The 18,821-nt window shown below is 44.8% G+C and overlaps 1 protein-coding gene across 3 annotated transcripts in view; it reads right to left on the reverse strand.

The window, feature by feature from the left end:
- The window catches only part of MYSM1 (Myb like, SWIRM and MPN domains 1), a 367,486-nt gene that overhangs the window by 76,323 nt on the left and 272,342 nt on the right, over positions 1–18,821 (reverse strand). For all 3 annotated transcript variants that reach the window (XM_078669957.1, XM_078669947.1, XM_078669962.1), the window contains one exon: positions 5,169–5,301. In XM_078669957.1, coding sequence (XP_078526083.1) covers positions 5,169–5,301 — 133 coding nt within the window. The remainder of the gene's footprint in view (positions 1–5,168; positions 5,302–18,821) is intronic.

An 18,821-nucleotide genomic window follows, 5' to 3' on the forward strand; every position in this document is an offset into this window, starting at 1 on the left:
GTGCAACACTACCATCCAGTCTCCAGAATTGAGGGTAGACAGAACCTGAGCTAACATGAGCATCTTGAAACTTTCCTCAGAAAGGTGTTGAGAGGGCACAGATCTAGTACAGACGGCAGCCTCCATGTTTTTTGGCACAAAGAAGTAGCGGGAATAACAACCACACACTCTGTCTGGTGCTGGCACCCTCTTGATTGCTCCTTTGGCCAAGAGATCCTACATTTACTGACGGAGCAAGGTGAGATGAACCTCTGTCAACTGTTCTGGGGATGGTAGCAAGGGTGGAGGAGTTTCCACAAATGGAAGAGCATAACCTTTGGAGCACCCACTTGTCGGAGGTAAGAGAGTAAAGTATGCCAGAGTCGAGGGTGGTGTCCTGGCCACTGACGTCACCGAGCTCCTCAAACCAGTTGTGTTTGTCAGGGTCCTCCTCAAAGGTACCATACCGCTTTTCCTCATCTAGGGATAAAGGGTCTGTGCGGGCACAGCAAGTCCTAGGGTTGGAAGAGCCTGGACAGCACCTGTGTTGATGTCCAGTGGTGTTGGGCGGCACGACTTGGAGTGGGAGACTGGAATTGGGTCATCCTCCAGCCGCGCCAGGGGTATCTGGGTCGGCCCCAGAGGGAGCGGGCCATGGAGGGTAGAGGAACCCATGGTGGTGTCAAACCAGATCTGGGGCAGATCCAGAGGGCCCGGGTGGCGTCAGGCGAACCCGGCAACGGTAACCCACCTGGGATGCTTGTGGCCCTGTGAGGCCTAAAAATGCACCAGAGGGAATCAGTGACACGAAAATAGTATGCATTGTGTGCATGGCGTCATAGAATTTCTTTAACTGGGTGGATATTGCTCTTGCTCTGGGGAAGTTAGGGTACTGCAAAGCAGGTCCTGACACCAGCTCCACAGGTGGAGTGCGGGAGCGGGGCCTCGAAGCACGATGTTTGGTCGGAGAAGCCAAAGAATGCTTAAACTTATTTTTATTGTGCTTCTTCGACTTACCCAACTTGGAGAAGGAAGTCTTGTAGGGGGAAGCAGATCATATGTGGGAATGGCCCCGAGATCGATTTTGGGAATGGGACAGATTATGGGGTGGGGCCTTCTTCTGCCGCGCCAACGGTAGCTTCATTGCCCGCTCACAAATTGCCCTGTGGTACATCAACTTGCATTCGATGCAGGCCTTGGGGTCGTGCCCTGATGCCAGGCATTAGAGACAGACCAAGCGGGGACAGAGACATCTGCCTGTGACATTCCCCACAAGGCTTAAACAATGTAGGTTTGGTAGTGGGCATGTCCTTGGCACACTGCAAGCACTTGCTCAGAAAAAAGTCCAAAAGGTTGGTCAGGTTCAAAAGATCTTTATTTGGCATACACAGCCATAAAAGAATACAAACAAACCAAAATCCTGAGCAAAATAACACTCAAATGAAGAAAATATAAATTCAAAAATGTATCTTTGGTGAATTCTTCTTTGCTTTATTCCAAGTCTTGATCAAAATACATCCGTATTTCAAACTACATTACGACAGATGTAATCATAATACATGCCAACACGTGTTTCGTCTATAAGGCTTTAAACCATAGACTGCATCAGGGCACTTATAACTATTATTATTTGGGGCTATTATAGGCGTAATTCCCACAAGACATCAAACTGTATTGTCACAGAAAACCTCGTATCCTTATTCCTCCATTCAAGTGTCGGAGAGTACTCCTAATGTATATGGTGGCGTTTAGTGAGGTTTTCGGTGACAATACAGTTTGATGTCTTGCTGGAATTACTGTATTAAATCGAGCCCATGTCAAATAAATTCTATGTTGTAGATTATCTGTACGAGTAAGGTAAGGTTGTATTTCATTGTTTAGTACCGCAACTTCCACATTTGTCAGGGAGGTGGACAGTAAATATTTGCATAGGCACTTGAACTAGGCCTGTTCGTAATAGGCTGTCTTAATTAGTGCTTTAGCCGTTCACAGGATTTTCATTGGTTCCCTAAAAAAATCCAAAAACCCCAGCCCCTTCAAGGTGCGATTTATATATTTAAGCTAAGGGATGCTTTCAGCATTGTCCAAGGCCAAGCAATCCTGGAGGATAAATCTGGAAAATTCCAGTTAGGGTGTTAACCTGCTTTTTATCCACAACAGCAAAGCGGTCAAAACCCCACAATCCTCTAACTATTTTAGACCCAACTCAGAATGGCAAACAAAGTTGAATCTCCCTGAGGGATAATCAGGAGCCTGTGAAGAAAACCATTGTCTGAATTCTGGTACAACTATAATACCTCCATACTCCAGCATCTTATGTGGCAATAGACAGGAAGCTTTAGATGGGACAAACAAAGGGCGGCTTGTGTGATAGGAAGATGTTCTTGATCCTGAATGATCTGAAACATGGATCCCAAAAGTAGAGGAAGAGTTAAAAAGGTATGCATGACTAATATGCGTTAAGAGCACTTGAAGGCTGCTAACCACCTTAAAATCCACTATCATTAGCGATACTGTGTTACTTTATAACTCCAGTTGTCCCAAACTGCTCATGGCAATAAACTTAGATATGAAAAGCTCCATGCTTCTATTTGTATCATCTTCGAGCAGAGTAAGGCCTTAAGACGACCATTCTTCCCAGGCCTTTTTTAGATTGATATATAATGACTCCAATGGAGGTTTTGCATTTTCGTTTGAGAGGCCTCTATGCAAAGGGGCCTGATTTAGAGCTTGGAGTTTGGGGTACTCCATCATAAACATGAATGGTCCCCATCCACTTTATTACTAAAGCATTTTATCATATGGAACTTTTAATTAGGTGGATGGGATATCCAACACATTAGTGACCAAGTAACACAGCACCAAACTCTAAATCAGTCTTCTTTTGACTCTCTGAAATCTGCTCTTTGTTCTGCACCCGTCTTGGGTACTCCTGATTACCGCAAACCTTTTGTACTATATGTGCATGAGGTCGACGGTTGCTCGCTTTCATAGTTAACACAAGGATTTGGTGGTAAGCAAAGACCTTGTGCTTACTTCTCGTCCACATTGGATAATGTGGCCAGAGCACTTCCCAGCTGTCTGAGGGCCACTGCGGCTGTGGTGGTGGCCATCCGGCAGTCGGAGGGGCTTTTTCTAAATTCCAGTCTGACCGTGATGGTGCCGCATGCTGTGGACGCATTACTAAATAAAACACTCACGGGTTACCAATTAACCCTGTTTGCCCCGCATGTTACGATTAAGCGATGTGCCACTTTAAACCCTGCCACATTGCTACCCCTCCCTTCAGAGGAAACTAAAAATGATGTCCATGATTGTACTTTTCGGACAGAGGAAGAAACAAAGGGAAGAATTGACCTCACAGACATTCCTCTATCTGACCCCCTAAGGGGAATTGTATGTGGATGGGTCTTGTTTCAAGTTAACAGATGGAACAACAACAGCTGCATATGCAATCACAATGCTAAAAACAGTAGTTGAGACTTCTCAAGTTCCCTATCGATCAGCTCAAGCTGCTGAGCTGGTGGCATTATTACGAGCCTGTGAATTGAGCGAGGGGTTAGAAGTTAACATCTATACTGACAGCCAATACGCCTTTGGCGTGGTCCATAGCTTCGGGCGGCTGTGGAAAGAATGGGGTTTTCTCACCTCTCATGGACAGAAGATACAGAATGGTCCCTTGATGTTGTGACTGCTTACAGCCCTAACATTACCCAAGAAAGTAGCGATCATAAAAATGCAGTGCGCATAAGGCAGTAGTGGATGAAGTGGGCCAGGGTAATGCTTTTGCGGACCAAGTCGCTAAACAGACAGCTCAGTCCACAGTTTCCTCTATGTTTGTAACCTCTTCTGCAAGATGGGTGGAGGAATCTGATTTATTTAATAACACCATAGAAAGTGTGCAAGAGATATAGAAAGAGGCTACCCCAGTTGAGTTGGCTCGATGGGAACAGGAGGTGGGAAGGTTGGATGAAAATAACTGTTGGGTGGATTTGACTGAAAAACAACGATGGCTGTTGCCCATGTTGTAACTATGGCCCATGGCCCAGCTCATATTGAGGCTAAAGGCATTTGTGCTTTATTGGACCCAGTGTGGAATAATCCCAATATTCAGAAGACGGCTGTCCATCTAGTCCAATACTGTATGGTTTGTTTGCAACATAATCCAGGGAAAGGGGAAGCTGTCTTGAGTGGGAATTTCGCACCCCGACCTTACAGTTTGAGGTGCTCCAAATGGATTATATCCACATGGAGCGCGTCAACAATTTGAAATATGTTTTGGTGGTGGTTTGTGCTTTTAGCAAATGGGTTGAGGCTTACCCCACTAAGGAGAACACTGCTTTGGCTACAGCGAAAGCTCTCATTAAGGAGTTTATCCCTAGATACGGATTGCCCCGTTTGATTTGGTCGGACGACGGGGGACATTTCCATGGGGCCTTTTGTCAAATATATCTGTAACGGGCTTCAAATACGACAGAAATTTCATGCAGCTCGACATCCCCAATCAGCAGGATTAGTTGAGAAATATAATGGAATATTGAAATTAAAGATGGCGAAAATCCAAAAGAGTACTAGTTTGAAATGGCCGGACACCCTACCATTAGACCTCATGTCTTTACGGGTCACCCCTCATTCACGCTCTGGCCTTTCACCCTATGAAGTAATTTTTGGGCGGCCCGCAAATGTATGGGGAGTACCTAGACCGAGATCATTTACCGATGTTGAATATCCTATGTTAATAGATTACCTGTACACTTTGACTAAAGATCTCCGTCTAATCATACAACAATCTAGCACTCTCTTGCCAGGTGAAAGTCCAATGAAAACCTACCAAGTGACATCCCAAAAATTAAGTACTTAAAACTAACAAACAGTGTGCTGCTTACCAGCTCTCTTGCAGGCATGGTTACAATATGAAAAAGCTGATAACGTTTTGGAAATCTTATATAAATGTACGTAAATATATGAACTAATAGATGAGATTTGTCTAGAACCAGTACAGCTGCTTCTTAAAATCCAGCAGACCCCACTTTAATGATGAGCGCAGTCTTCTTAATTGCGCTTTTGTAAAGATAATGGAGACAGGGAAACCCTAATTTTCCCATCAAATCACAGCAGCCTCGATTATGCAAAGAAAATTCTATTAAATCCCAAAGAGCAGGTAATGTATTCATTGTGAAGGTACTTACGGAAAGACCCATCGGCGCTAACCTCATCGCTAATAACGAGGCAGGTTATTTGGGACAATGGCAAGACATTATTCCGATTGTATGGACTGATGATCATCCCAATAAACATTGCTCCGCCTCTGGAGAAATAACTCTAAATGGAAAAAATGGAAAATGATCATTCAATCGTAGATAGAGTATCTTATGTTTAAAAAGCATGCTGACAAATGTTCTTTTGTTAAAACCTTATCAATCTCAACATTCTCAAAAACCTAACTAGTCTACCATGTTTTTCTTTCTTATCCTGTGCATGGTGGTGTGGTTTTTTTTTTAGTCCATAATAATCAGGAGTAATAACTGAATAAATGATATAACCAGTTGTTAAGTTCTATACTCCCAAATTGCATGTTTATGTACATCTAGCACAAATTTCTGGTAAAAAAAACTCTTTTGAGAAACAGGGGCTGCTTTTCAAGCTTACAACATAGATCCCATTCAATAAGAGCTGCAGAGATCTCATTCATGTTCTGTACACCAAGTCATTTGATTCTATTTGGACGTACTACTAGCTGACTTATGAATAAGAGTCAATTAAAACTCTACTCAAACTCTGAATCACCTTTTTTATATTCAAACACGACTTAGTCAACATTGTTATTGAAGTCTAGTGCACATATTTCAGATACTGGTTTGATAACATGTATTTGGTGATTCAAGCCTGCTATACACAGTTGCTCTCTATATTTACTCAACGCCCGGGCGGATTTATACCCTAATGTCTCTTCCCAAATTAACACTTCTTCTCCAGTGTGGCTCATACTCTTTCAGATGGTGTTTTCAGCACAGAAGTGCATCCATATTTATGATTTACCTCAATTTGAGGAGGAGGGGCCCCACTCCCTTGTTTGGTCTACTTTGCCTCAATATTTGAACGATTGTTGAATGTCTGATTCAGTATGGATACCCGTTTCTATTTTCACCTAGCAGAGTTGAACAGTCGTTCCATGAATACGTTAGCCCATTAAACATTTCGTCTCATGCTTTAAGACTTCTGGGGACTCCATAGATTTGACTCTTCATCCCTCTGGCAAATCCTTTTAGCTGTCTCTTTTTTCCCCTCTCCTCTCACACCCTCTCTGATAATGCCCGTTCTCTTGCTGACTCTACCAGTCTCACTTTTTCCCTTCACCTCTGCCTCCTCAATTCTACTCTCTATTTCTCTGTCACACTTTGCCTCTCTAGCGTCATCCCTCTCTCTAACTATCCTCTTAACTCTAATTAATTGCATATTTTCCTATACTTATTCACCACTAATCCTTTATAGGTTTCGGAGTAGAGTGCTACTCGCCGAAAAAGAGCTTCAACACCTCATCAGGGTTAGCAAGCACTATACAAATGCAATTACAATACAATACAATATATTGCTTTTGTAAACAGCACGAGTGAACTTTATAATCCACTTATAACTTCCTCTGCACCATTTTGTGCGCTCCTATTATTTGGATTATGCAGTGATTACAAAATCTGTTAGGCTGTAACCTACCTCCAAGTGAACCACTGTTGATTAGTTTGACCAGGAACCAACAGACAGTTTCAAGAAAATAGGAAGCTAGAAGCAGCTCCCTCTAATGCTTCCTAGGGCACCTTTTGTCTACATTTCTATAAAGGCCAGCCAGGCAAAAAAATCCATTAGATTAGACGCGCAAATGAGCACAGTTTACAAGTTAGTTTAGACTTGTAGTCACACTAGCCCAGAAGGGGTCAGGAAAAAAGACACTTCACCCTATGGCCTATGACCTACGTGATTACTCAGATAGGACACTATAATTAACAATTTGTAAAAAAACCTTTAAAAACAGCAAAAAAAACCTCAATCAGATTAGTAGTTTTTGTTTGTTCCACAATGATCAATGAAAATAAAGAGAAGAAACTTGACAGCTGTAGTGGGGGTCGTGGGGGCAAGCAAAAATCAATATGGAGGAATGGGAAAAGGGAATAGTAGCTACAGTAGGCAGACAGGGAGTTAAAAAAAAAAAAAGAATACACAAAGAAAAAAATTATCTTTGAAATAAAACTAGACAAAACAAAGTGAAAGGGTGACATGGAAAAGGCAGAAGGAAGGGCTCTGTTTGAGAGGTAAACGAGGTAAGGAAAGCGCTACCTCACAAAACAAGAGGCTCAGGAAGAGGAGAAATGAGAACGAAGTAAAAAATGTAAGTGTGTGGGGAACAATACTTCTCATCTGAAGGTTCAGCTGGATCTCTGACATTTTATCATAAATATCCAGCTCTTAAATCACTGGTGGCTTAAAACTCAAAGTACACAAAGCTATCCTTAATAAAGCTATGTATGAGCTATGTCTTCACTACCTCATTAACAAATTGTCCTGTGCTGTATCCAGATCACTCGCATCCTTCAAGTCCTGCAAATTCTCAGTTACTTCTGGCACAAACGTTTCACATACATCAATCTGTTCTGTAAAAAGTTGTCCTCAGAGTATTTACTAATTATTTGCAAAGGAATATCAGAATTGGCAAAGGAAAAAAATATGATTCTGGCTCAACTGCTGACGGCCACAGACACCAAAGACTGTTCTGTGGCAATATGCAGTGGCATCAAAGGCACCACCTTGTGAAGCCAATTTGAGGAAATTTCACATGAAGCACTCACATACGTCTTCCTGTGCCGCAACTCATCATCCCGAGCCGAAGCTGCCAGGTTCCACTTTGCTCTCTGACAAAGGATTTGCAGAAGCCACCAATCTACTCCAAGTCACAGAGCTCAGAGAAGTCTGTGCCGTTGCAGCAATGGATCCATTTATATTAAGTATTGGTGGGGTTCACAATGCAACCTCTGCATTTTTCTGGGATAAGAAAAAGCACATGCCTGATCTGAAAGACTCAATGTGCTACTGTGATACCTGAGAAAACACCTTGAAACCTGCTACAAAAGCAATATGCCAATGGAACAGGTTACTTACCTTCTGTTATGCTTTTTATGATAGATACTCTAGCCAATCGCAGTTTCCTAACCTCAGAATACTCCTGAGGCACCAGACTGGTGCAAGGAAATTTCACACAGCAGCTCCTATTCGACGCAAGGTGGCACCATTGTAGCTCCATGTAGACTCCACACTGTCCCAGAAGGGATAGAGTAAAACCACATTTAAGTATCACCCCTGTTTTTTTGTTGTAGTTTCTTTTTAGAGTTTTATATAGCGCAATCTAGTCCCGAGAAATCGGGTATCAGAGTGCTTTACATGAGCATCAGTTTCGTTACAGATGGACACATTTATTCCTGTTAGGCACGGGGAGGTTAAGTGATTTGCCCAGAATGACAGGATGCTGAGCGTTGTTGCAAAGACTCGAACCCGGTTCCCCAGCTCCGAAGTCAACTGCTCTAGCCGTAAGGCTACACCCTCTCCCCTGTTGGTGTTATTCAATGTATCTTCTCCAAACTGGATGGCAAACATATAGCATGTCTCCTATATTTGTACGACCTTGTTATTATGGTTCTGACAGAGATGGGCTTAAAAATGAAGCTGGATACGTTTATGGAATACTGCAGTAATAAAAAGCTAGTGATAAACAAGGAGAAGACGAAGGTGATGGAATTTGGCAGAAAATCTATACATTTTGGGTGGTACTTAGGATCCACAAAACTAGAATATGTTAATAAATATAAATACCTAGGGGTATGGTTTGAGAAGAGACTATTGTGGAACGTCCATAACGACTCACTCAAAGCAAGAGCCGTAGCATCATTAAGTGGCCTGAAACAATTTAATAGAGACTATGGGGATATGTCCCCAAGGCCAGTATTAACAGCTTATGCCGCTACGATGTGCCCTCAATTTCAAAATGGGGCTGATTTGTTACACATAAGGGGTAAAAGGAACTGGGAATACGAGGAGGGGAAATGTCCTCATTGATCCAGGCAATAAGAAGGGAAATAGGTATTCCATCATGGAGTCATCTGACATGTTGGATGTAATCATATTCTGGCTACGTTTGAAGTTGGTTGATGGGCAAACGCTTTCATTTTCGTGTAAAAACGAAATTATGCATAGTGGGCCGAGGTTGTCAGGAAAAACTTGGAGGATATATGTAGGGTAATGGGTCTTAGGTTGGACTCACTGAATCTACAAATAGAAACCACGAGGAGTAAACTCTTCATTTTAACAAAGAATATAGCCAGAGAACATGATATGCAGTATTTAAAGGGGAAGCCTTCAGTCCAATTCACGTTCAACTCATGTCAAAATGAGCAGTGGTTCCCTTATGTGGATTCTTTACCTAACCATTAGGTCAGACTAGAATTGTTTATGTTGAGAATGGGTAACAATCCATGTTATAGTAGTGATAAGGCAATGATGGACCCATCTGGTAAATGTACCTGTGGCCGGAGGGTAAAATGTGATAATTTACATATTTTCTTGGATTGTTTTAAAGTTGACACCCTTCAGAAAACTATTTAAGGCAGCTCTTTTTAAAATACGGCATCTGTAACCATGTGCAAGCAGTGGCACTTTTAACAGATATGTGCTACTTGGATGTGTCCTTTGCCCTAGGGAGATTTATGGTTGCCGTCAAAAGGTTTTTATTGGATTAGAAGTCTGCCTTGTTGAAATTGGTTCTAAATTTTTTATGAGGAAATGGCTGTCACTGCTATGTGAATGTAGGATGAGTTTCTAATCATATATATTTATTATGCCAATATTTATTTATGAATTATATAAGAAGATTTTAATTGTATATAAGTTTTTAAGATGACCTACTTTCGGGTGGTTTTACGCCGTTTAAAGACCAAGGTCTAAATAAACATTCTTTTGGACCTGACTAGAACATTTCTTTTCATTTTCCCATCATTGGTAACAGTGAGCTGAATACTAACATAGAACATGTTTATGCGTTAAAAAGATACCACGCTACAGAAAAGGGAGGAGGGAAGGTGGTGAGAAATCTGTGGTTAAAGTATCCATATATATTTCAAGAAACCTACAGCTCGAACTGTACTATTTCAATATAGAAAACTTATTCAATAATGATCTGTGACATATTATTTTACAGTTATCAAAAACTGTTATTGGTAATTTGCCCTTTCAGCAGGGTTATAACAGATTTATTGTGCCTTTCTGCTGAACCCTATTTTTGCTAGCTATAAAACTCTGTGTACTTTAACCCTGCTAACCAGTGGTAAAATTCTAGTGCTTCTCCTTTTAACATGATAAAATTGGTATACACCTGTCTGGTTTATTTAATTTGCTCATACATCCCTGGTATATGGTACAAAGTATACCCAGGGCTTGTAAATAAAATGCTACCAGTAGAGTGCAGCACACAATGTGCCATCCACTGCAGTGGCACACTAAAGCATGTCTCCAGGTCTACCATTATAGTCGGACAAGACAAGGATGACTATCCTACCAAAGGGCCAAGAAGGCACAATGGTGCAGAAAAACAGTAGGTCAGCACCAGCAAGTACAGCCAGACGCCGGGAGCACCGCCGAAGGATGCGTTCAGGACAAGCCAGCCGTCAGCTGAAGCCCAAGCCATCAGCAAGAGGATTGCCTCTGCAACATATCTTAACGCCACGGAGAACAGAGGCTCGAAGGCGATTACACCACCCCAGCGCATAACAGAGCAGTACAAGAGCTACCACTGCCCCACATAGGGCATGTTACGTCCCAAAACATGGGAACCTCTTGGGAAAAAACTTCCGCAGCAGAGGACAGCAGAAAATACCTGCGGAGAAACCCGCAGAAGGTTTGCAGCAGGCCTAGTCTCAGGGCCAGTATGGTGTAGGAAACCCAAAGCAAAAAACAAACAGTCAAGAAGGGCCGGCCAGCAGCCAACAGAACCACAGTCCCAACAAGGAGGACTCGAGTGGCCATGAAGCATCCAGAACACACAACTGGAGCGACCCGCAGCAACGGAAGAACACTTCCAAGAACCACATCAACTCACAGATCACTGAGGGGAGAAGAAGTGGCCATGAAGCATCCAGAACACACAACTGGGGCGACCCGCAGCAACGGAAGAACACTTACAAGAACCACATCAACTCACAGATCACTGAGGGGGAGAAGGAGGAGGAGGAGGGGGAGAAGACGGGGGAGGAGGAGGGGGATGAAGCCCCGCCAAGAACCTCTGAATGGCCGAGTCTGCAGGGGCGTGGAACAAAAGAGCACCATCAAAAGGAAGGTCCATCAGCCGTTCCCGAACGTTCTCCGGGAACACACTGTCCCGAAGCCAGGCATGGTGACGAAGGGAAACCGAAGAAGCCATGGCACAACCCAGTATCTCCGAGATGTCCAAAGCGGAGCAGAGAATAAACGCCGCCAGCTCCCTTCCATCCAACACATGGTGCCTCAAATCAACACAGTCACCCTCCTGAGAAGCGGCAGACATAAGGGAGTCCGCCGAGTCCCACAAGAAGTGGCCCTAGCCAAAACACACATGTTAAGGGCCCGCGGAGCCGCACTTGTTGAGGCGAACACATTGCTCCCCCAGGAGCCAAGCCAGCGGGCCTCCCGTGACGGGGGGGACAAAAGCAGCGGCAGAGAGAGAATGGCATTCTGCAAAAGTGGTCCTCTGGTAGAGGGGTGGAGGGAAAGACACACCGGATCACAAGGCACCGGATGGTGACGGTGCAGAAGGTGTTGGGGCACCAGGTCCGCTGTGGCGGGATGGCCCCAAGTCCCCAAAAGAGAAGAATGGAGTGAACCCTCAAAGGGAAGCAGCAGCTCCCTACCACCAGAGCCCAGATGGAGAACCTGAAAGGTGCCGGCCTGACCTCCGCGAGGCAGCCGCCTGCGTGGAGGAACAAGAGGGACCCGGGGAGGGATGAGGAGTCCCCCGCCAGCCTCAACCTGTGACGGGATGAGAGGGGCCCTCCGCCGACCCCAGTGAAACCGCCAGGAGCCGCCGGCTCCGAAGCGGCCTCACCTCGGCCTCAGACAAAAACGCCGCCTGTCCAGAGGACCGAGAGTGGCTCCGGGATGCAACGCGAGCCCCGGCGACCTCCCGCGACACTACAGGGACTCCAGCAGGAGTTTGCTGTGTAGCAGAGGCGCCGTGGTCCGACGGAGGGACCCCCGAAGGGCCGCACCCCAACAGCACCACATCCTCCGTACCTAGATCTGACCCAGTCGCGCCGGGGCCGGAGCCGCCGGTGACGCCACGGATGTCCCCGCACACTGCAAGGGATCCATTGATGTCCAAGGAGGGGGAGGAGAAGCCAGCGTGGCCTGAAAAGACGCCGCATATGTCTCCATCTGGGCTCTGGTCGCCCCACACCGGGAAACAGCAGATAGGGGGATGACACGTGGGCCGCACCACCCGCGGAGAGCCTGTGCCCCCAACAGGGCGAGAACCGGCCCTTGGGGACAAACTGCGACAATTACTGACAGGTGAGCGACGCTCCTGTGACCTCGGAGAGGGGCGATGTCGACGAGGGAAGTAGCGGTTTCGAGAACCCTGCGCAGGGGCCCGGCGGGGTGATGATGCCGACCTGGACATGCAGGCTGAAAAAAGTTTCCTCCGGCTCTCCCGCCGGGACTTCGGTTTCATCTGCTGGCACGCCTCACAATCGGTGGAGTAGTGGTGTTCCCCCTAACACCACATGCAGATGGGATGAGGGTCCGTCCCCGACATCAGGAGTCCACAAGACGAGCACGTCTTAAAGCCCGAAGGCATTCGCACACTGTCCCCACACGCAATAGCGTAAAGGGAAAAAGGCCTAAACAGGCCGAGAATACGATCCGGATCCGCGTTGCAAGCAGAAAAGGAAAAAAATGACGTAGGCGTGCTGGAGTGGGACTTATGTAACCTCGCTGACGTCACATGCGCGGACGACGCAGGGGCGGAGTCGCGTGGTGCCTTCCACCCGGAGTGCAGGGATGCTGTGGCAAAAATAAAAATTCGGATCCAGTCTCAAGCTTGGGGATACTTCTACGTGAAGGAATCTGCGGCTAGTAGTCTCTATCAGATTAGCTAGTTTTCCCACCTGTCCGGATGCCAAGGGGGCTCTAGATAAAGGGGGTTGGCATCCTGTCCTGTGACGGGAGCCAGATTCGCATTTTGAGGGGGACAGCTCTTTGAAGCTTGCCGGCTTAGGAAGGCCAATCAACAGGTCATCCTGTGGGAGGGGGTGTGACACCCTCTTCACGGACAGGCTTTTGTATTGGGTCATGTGAGCACAAAAGGCTCTAACCCTAGGAGGTCAGAACAGTGTTTTAGGTGGCAGGCAGGCAGAAACCAGTCAGGGAGAACACCAGAGGCTGGTATGTTTTCAGGGGGCACTTCTAAGGTGTCCTCTGTGTGCATATATTAGTAAATACAACACTGGAATTAGTGTGGGTTTATCAATAATAGATGTTTGATGGCAAACATCCCCATCTTCAGTGAAGACCTCATGTAGCTGGGGAACTAATTTTCACCAGTGTCCACCACGAGTTTTAAAATGGCTTCCCTGATCACTTGTACTGGCAGTAATAGTCTGGTCAGCACGGGGCATATCTGTTCATGCATGTATGCCCTCACATGTAATGTGCAGCACCCTGCCTTAGGACTGTCAGGCCTGCTGTAACGCTGACTTACAAATATTAGGTGCAGTGTTAGGGGCCATGGCACACAGGGGTTTGTGACGTCATGTTTTTACTTTTGTCTGCACCTAAAACCGCAGTCTGCGATAGCAGCCCTGCATGTGCTTAATGAGGGGTCCCTTGGTGTGGCACAACTCGTACTACTGTACTTAGGGACCCTCTTTAATAACTCAGGCCCTAGGCACCAGGGGTACCATTTACTAGGGACTTACAGAGGGTGCTAAAAGTTTTGCCAATTGGGGGAATAATTGTACCGTTTTGAGAAAAAACGCTGGCACTGGATCCTGGTTAGCAGGTACCCAGTGTACTACCAATCGAAATACCATCAGTTACCGGGCATGTGGGGGTGACCAAGTCAAAAAAGGCTACTTTCCTATAAATATAGATGGAAAATTACTATTACTTGCCACCTATACCATTCTTATAATTTTGGGGGCCTGGAATAGCCTGAATTGTCACACAAATAGAAGTGTGATGGTTAGTAGTTGTATTGGTACTTTTATTGGCAGCACTGGTAGGGGCAGTGTTTGGGGCAAGCTGCAGGGGTCTCCTGATGAGGACCCTGACACTTATTTTTTGTTTTTACAAATGAAACACTGCCTGCCAGGGAGTTGTGCTGTAGTGGCTCTACCTGAGAAGGATTTTGATTATTGCTTGAGGTGAGTACTAACCTCCCTCAACTAATAACCCAGTTTACAGAATTTTGTAAAAAGAGGAAACTACAAGTTAATATCAATAAAATGAAATATATGGTGTTTAGCGCCAAACCGTCTTCCTACCCGGAACCAACCATGAAGGATATCCCATTGGAGCGTGTCAGGGTCTTTGAATATCTTGGACTGACTCTGAACGACAAAATGGCCTGGACCCCCCAAATCGAAAAGGCAAAGCTGAGGCTTACACAGACTATAGGTGGGATAAGGAAAATTAAAAACGGTTGTTCATCAAAGGTAATAAGCCCGCTATTGGAGATCTACAAAGTGCAAGCCCGCTCCGCAGCTCTGTATGGGGCGGAACTTTGGGGGCACAGTAAAACTAAAATATTAACGATAACTGAAAACAAATTCCTCAGAAGTATTGCAGCATTGCCAATTAACACCCCACTGGAACCGTTTAAGGATGGACCTGGGTGTCTTTCTTGTGGTGGATCTTATCTCAAGTCGACCATTGTTATATTGGCGTCGGCTCTGGAGTACTGAGGAGCTAAGCCACTACAGGGAGGAGCTCAGGTCGTTCCTACAGGCAGTTAGAAGTATACCTTGGCTGTCCTTTGTAAGGGACTCCTGTAAGGCAATTGGGAGAGAGGATCTTTGGGCAACCCCGGAAGAAGCATGTGCAATTACTTAAAAAAAATGTATCCAAAATCCTGAAAGATCATAATTTGTCGTCTTTAAGCCAAGCTTATTCTACCACAAGCTTGACCTCGGTGTTCTTGAACCATAAATGTAGCTACTCCTTTGAACAAGCTTTGGATATTATATATCCTTCGTCGACAAGGAGGCTCTATCTTCAATTCAGATAAGGCACCCTTCCGCTATTTGCACTAACAAACAAGTGGTCAGATGATTCCTGTTATCTTTGCCCTGGGTGTCACATGGAAGAAGAAACAGAGGTCCATGTGGTCTTTTTTTACCCGGCCTATGAGAAGGCTAGGAAAAAATGGATCATACTAGTATGTAGGTACCTAGGCATAAGGAACTATTCAGTTACATTAAGAGTTTTAAAATCTGACATGAAACCACTATTTGTTACTGCAATGTCCAAATTTCTGCAGGAAATGTGGATAAAGAGAGGGCGACTCTTAGAAATTGATGTATAGATACTAGGACTACTTTGTACTTTCCATCTGAAGTTGTACTTGTTCTTAATTGGCCCCAATATAAATGTTTAAAAGATTTTTTAACGACTTTTATATTAATTTACTTTTTCAAATAACTGGGCCTCAATGCTTTGAATGTTTGACTCTGTTGTCCTCTGTAGCTTTTTATTGCCACAATCGAAAATCAAAACACGGATGTTTAATCTAAATTGTTGTATTTTAAATTATGTACTGTTATGACTAAAAAAAGTCAAAAAACCCAGTTTCTTACAATTGACTTTCATTATTTGTGTATGCATGAACATAAAAGTGTGTTTGAGGTCTGTCTGTGATTTAAATGTTGCGTATTCGATCTTGGGGGGTGTGGCAATGATAATTGTAAACACAATATGTATAATGAATTATGAAATCTAGTAAATAAATGTTTTGTAATCAATGAAATTAAGTTACCAATCATGTATATACAAATAAACGTGAGGTTTCACTCTGTCTCTCTCTCTATATATAAATATATATATATATATATGTATATATATATATATATATATCTATTAATATATATATATATACACACACACATACATACACATGGATATATCTATCTATCTATCTATCTATCTATCTATCTATATATATATATATATGCCTCAATTACCTATGTGTAAAGTTAGATGGAGTATCCACAAGAAAGAGCATTATTGAAGATAAGTAACTTGTTCTTCTAATTAGTACCGCTAACTGCAGAGTCTTCACCTTAGAACAGATCTCAAAGCAGTACCTCTCTAGGTGGAGAGTCTATGGAGTGGATTCCAAACAATGAGTCTCACGGGACAAAGAGGGCAAAATGTCCTTCACACTGGACCTGGCTGTCAAGGCAGTAATGCTTCATAAACATATGTACTGGCTCTTAGTGCAGACTGGTAGATGTCATGGACAGGCACTCTGTGAGCAAACGCATTAGCAGCAGCCTCAGTCCTGGTGGAATCAACTTTGAGGCTTTCCTGGGGCTGCGTCTTGGCCAATGTGTAACAGATATTAATGTGTAGGACTATCCACCTTCAAAGAGTCCTCTTCTGCACAGACTTAATTTTCTTTGCTTCAGAGAACCCCACAAAAAGGCGATCCTCCCGATGGTCACTGGGATAATCAATGAAAAAGCTTATCACGCTTTTGAAATCCAGTCGATGAAGCCTTTCCTACACTTCTGACTAGTGAGAAGGAGCAAGGAACTTGGACAGTGCGATATATTGTTCAATATGAAAGGGACACATGAATTCTGGCAAGAATGCCACCAGAGTCCTTAGCGCCACCTTGCCCCGCAAAAAGGTAGCATGCCAAGCAGCTATGTATTGGCTTGAGCTGATGTAATTGCAATGAGGAAAGCATTCATTAAAGTCAAAAGACACAAAAAGCAGATGCACATCAGCTTGAAGAGCATACACATGAGAAATGTCAAAACCAAGGTAGAATCACAAACAGTTTGGGAGGAAATGTGTGCCAAATCTTAGATCAATTATAAATAGGGCTCCCGGTTTTATGGTATTTATTTTTTTACCATTTACGTCTGTATTTATCCATTTTTTTTGCCAAAAGCAAAAGTCGACACTGCAGCTAGTATATTTCCACATTTATTTAAATTGATAATGCACACATGCACTCGGTTGTTGTTGGTCAACACTATACATTCATCTGAAAATGTTGCCATTTGCAGAATGTCTCAAATATGCCTAAAAGTGCTATCACAAGCCATTTGTCTCAGAGCCTTGCAGTTTCTGTCATCGGCAGAGTGCCACATCCTCTCCCCCACTGAACACCATACTGCCCAACTGAGAGAAACTCACACTGCCTTCAGCTACAATCCAATTGTGCCTCGCTATAAACACCTGGAAGCAATTCAATTCAATTATTCACTAGATTAGAGTAATATGCTGCCTGGAAAAAAAGTAACAACATACTGGAACAAGCATTTGCAATGCAATAGGTCTCGCATTAGGAAAGTGTGAGCTATTGGTATTGTAAATGACCAATTTTTTTAATATGTGTTGGCTTTGAAAATATATAAATTATTAGCATTGTTATTCACAAAGCCAATAGCTTACACTTTCCTAATGCGAGTTCTATTGGCTATGGCAATGCTTGTTGGTAGCAAGCAAGGACAGTGCTGTTGTGGTGCTGAGTGATGATGCGGTTGGGCTGAGTGATGTGGTGGTGTATTAGAGTGATGTGGTGGTGTATTAGAGTGATGTGGTGGTGTATTAGAGTGATGTGGTGGTGTCCCAGAGTGATGTGGTGGTGTCCCAGAGTGATGTGGTGGTGTCCCAGAGTGATGTGGTGGTGTCCCAGAGTGATGTGGCGGTGTCCCAGAGTGATGTGGCGGTGCACCCGAGTGATGAGGCGGTGCCCCCGAGTGATGAGGCGGTGTCCCCGAGTGATGAGGCGGTGTCCCCGAGTGATGTGGCGGTGCCCCCGAGTGATGTGGCGGTGCCCCCGAGTGATGTGGCGGTGTTCCTGAGTGATGTGGCGATGTCCTTCCCGAGTGATGTGGCGATGTCCTCCCCGAGTGATGTGGCGGTGTCCCCGAGTGATGTGGCGGTGTCCCCGAGTGATGTGGCGGTGTCCCCGAGTGATGTGGCGGTGTCCCCGAGTGATGTGGCGGTGTCCCCGAGTGATGTGGGGGTGTCCCCGAGTGATATGGTGGTGTCCCCGAGTGATGTGGTGGTGTCCCAGAGTGATGTGGTGGTGCCCCTGAGTGATGTGGTGGTGCCCCTGAGTGATGTGGTGGTGCCCCTGAGTGATGTGGTGGTGCCCCTGAGTGATGGGGTGGTGCCCCTGAGTGATGGGGTGGTGCCCCTGAGTGATGTACAATAAGTAGGAGTACCGGATCAACAGCAACACAAACACGCATTAAGTTTGCCTTGAAAAGCAGTGAAGGTATCGAAAATTCCCATGTGGTGTAACAGGTCGACACTAATTTAATGACTCACAGTGCAACAAGAACTTGTAGGGTTTAATCCATAATTCTGTGACGATGAAGAACATTTAGCGCCTGCGCATTAAACTGAGCAGTTTCACATCCACCCAAAATGGAGATTGGAACGTGGGGAAATGCATGCACCAACCTTGTTGGGTGAAAGCGACCCTTCAGAAGAGATCAGCCGATGAGCGCACAGCAGTTGTAGAGCCATGGCCCGGCCCGGCCTATTCCGGACATGCGCAGATGGGCCTGGCCTTGCCTTGGGCGCATCCCGCG

This window comes from Lissotriton helveticus, chromosome 1_2, assembly GCF_964261635.1.
Source record: "Lissotriton helveticus chromosome 1_2, aLisHel1.1, whole genome shotgun sequence".
Taxonomy (NCBI): domain Eukaryota; kingdom Metazoa; phylum Chordata; class Amphibia; order Caudata; family Salamandridae; genus Lissotriton; species Lissotriton helveticus.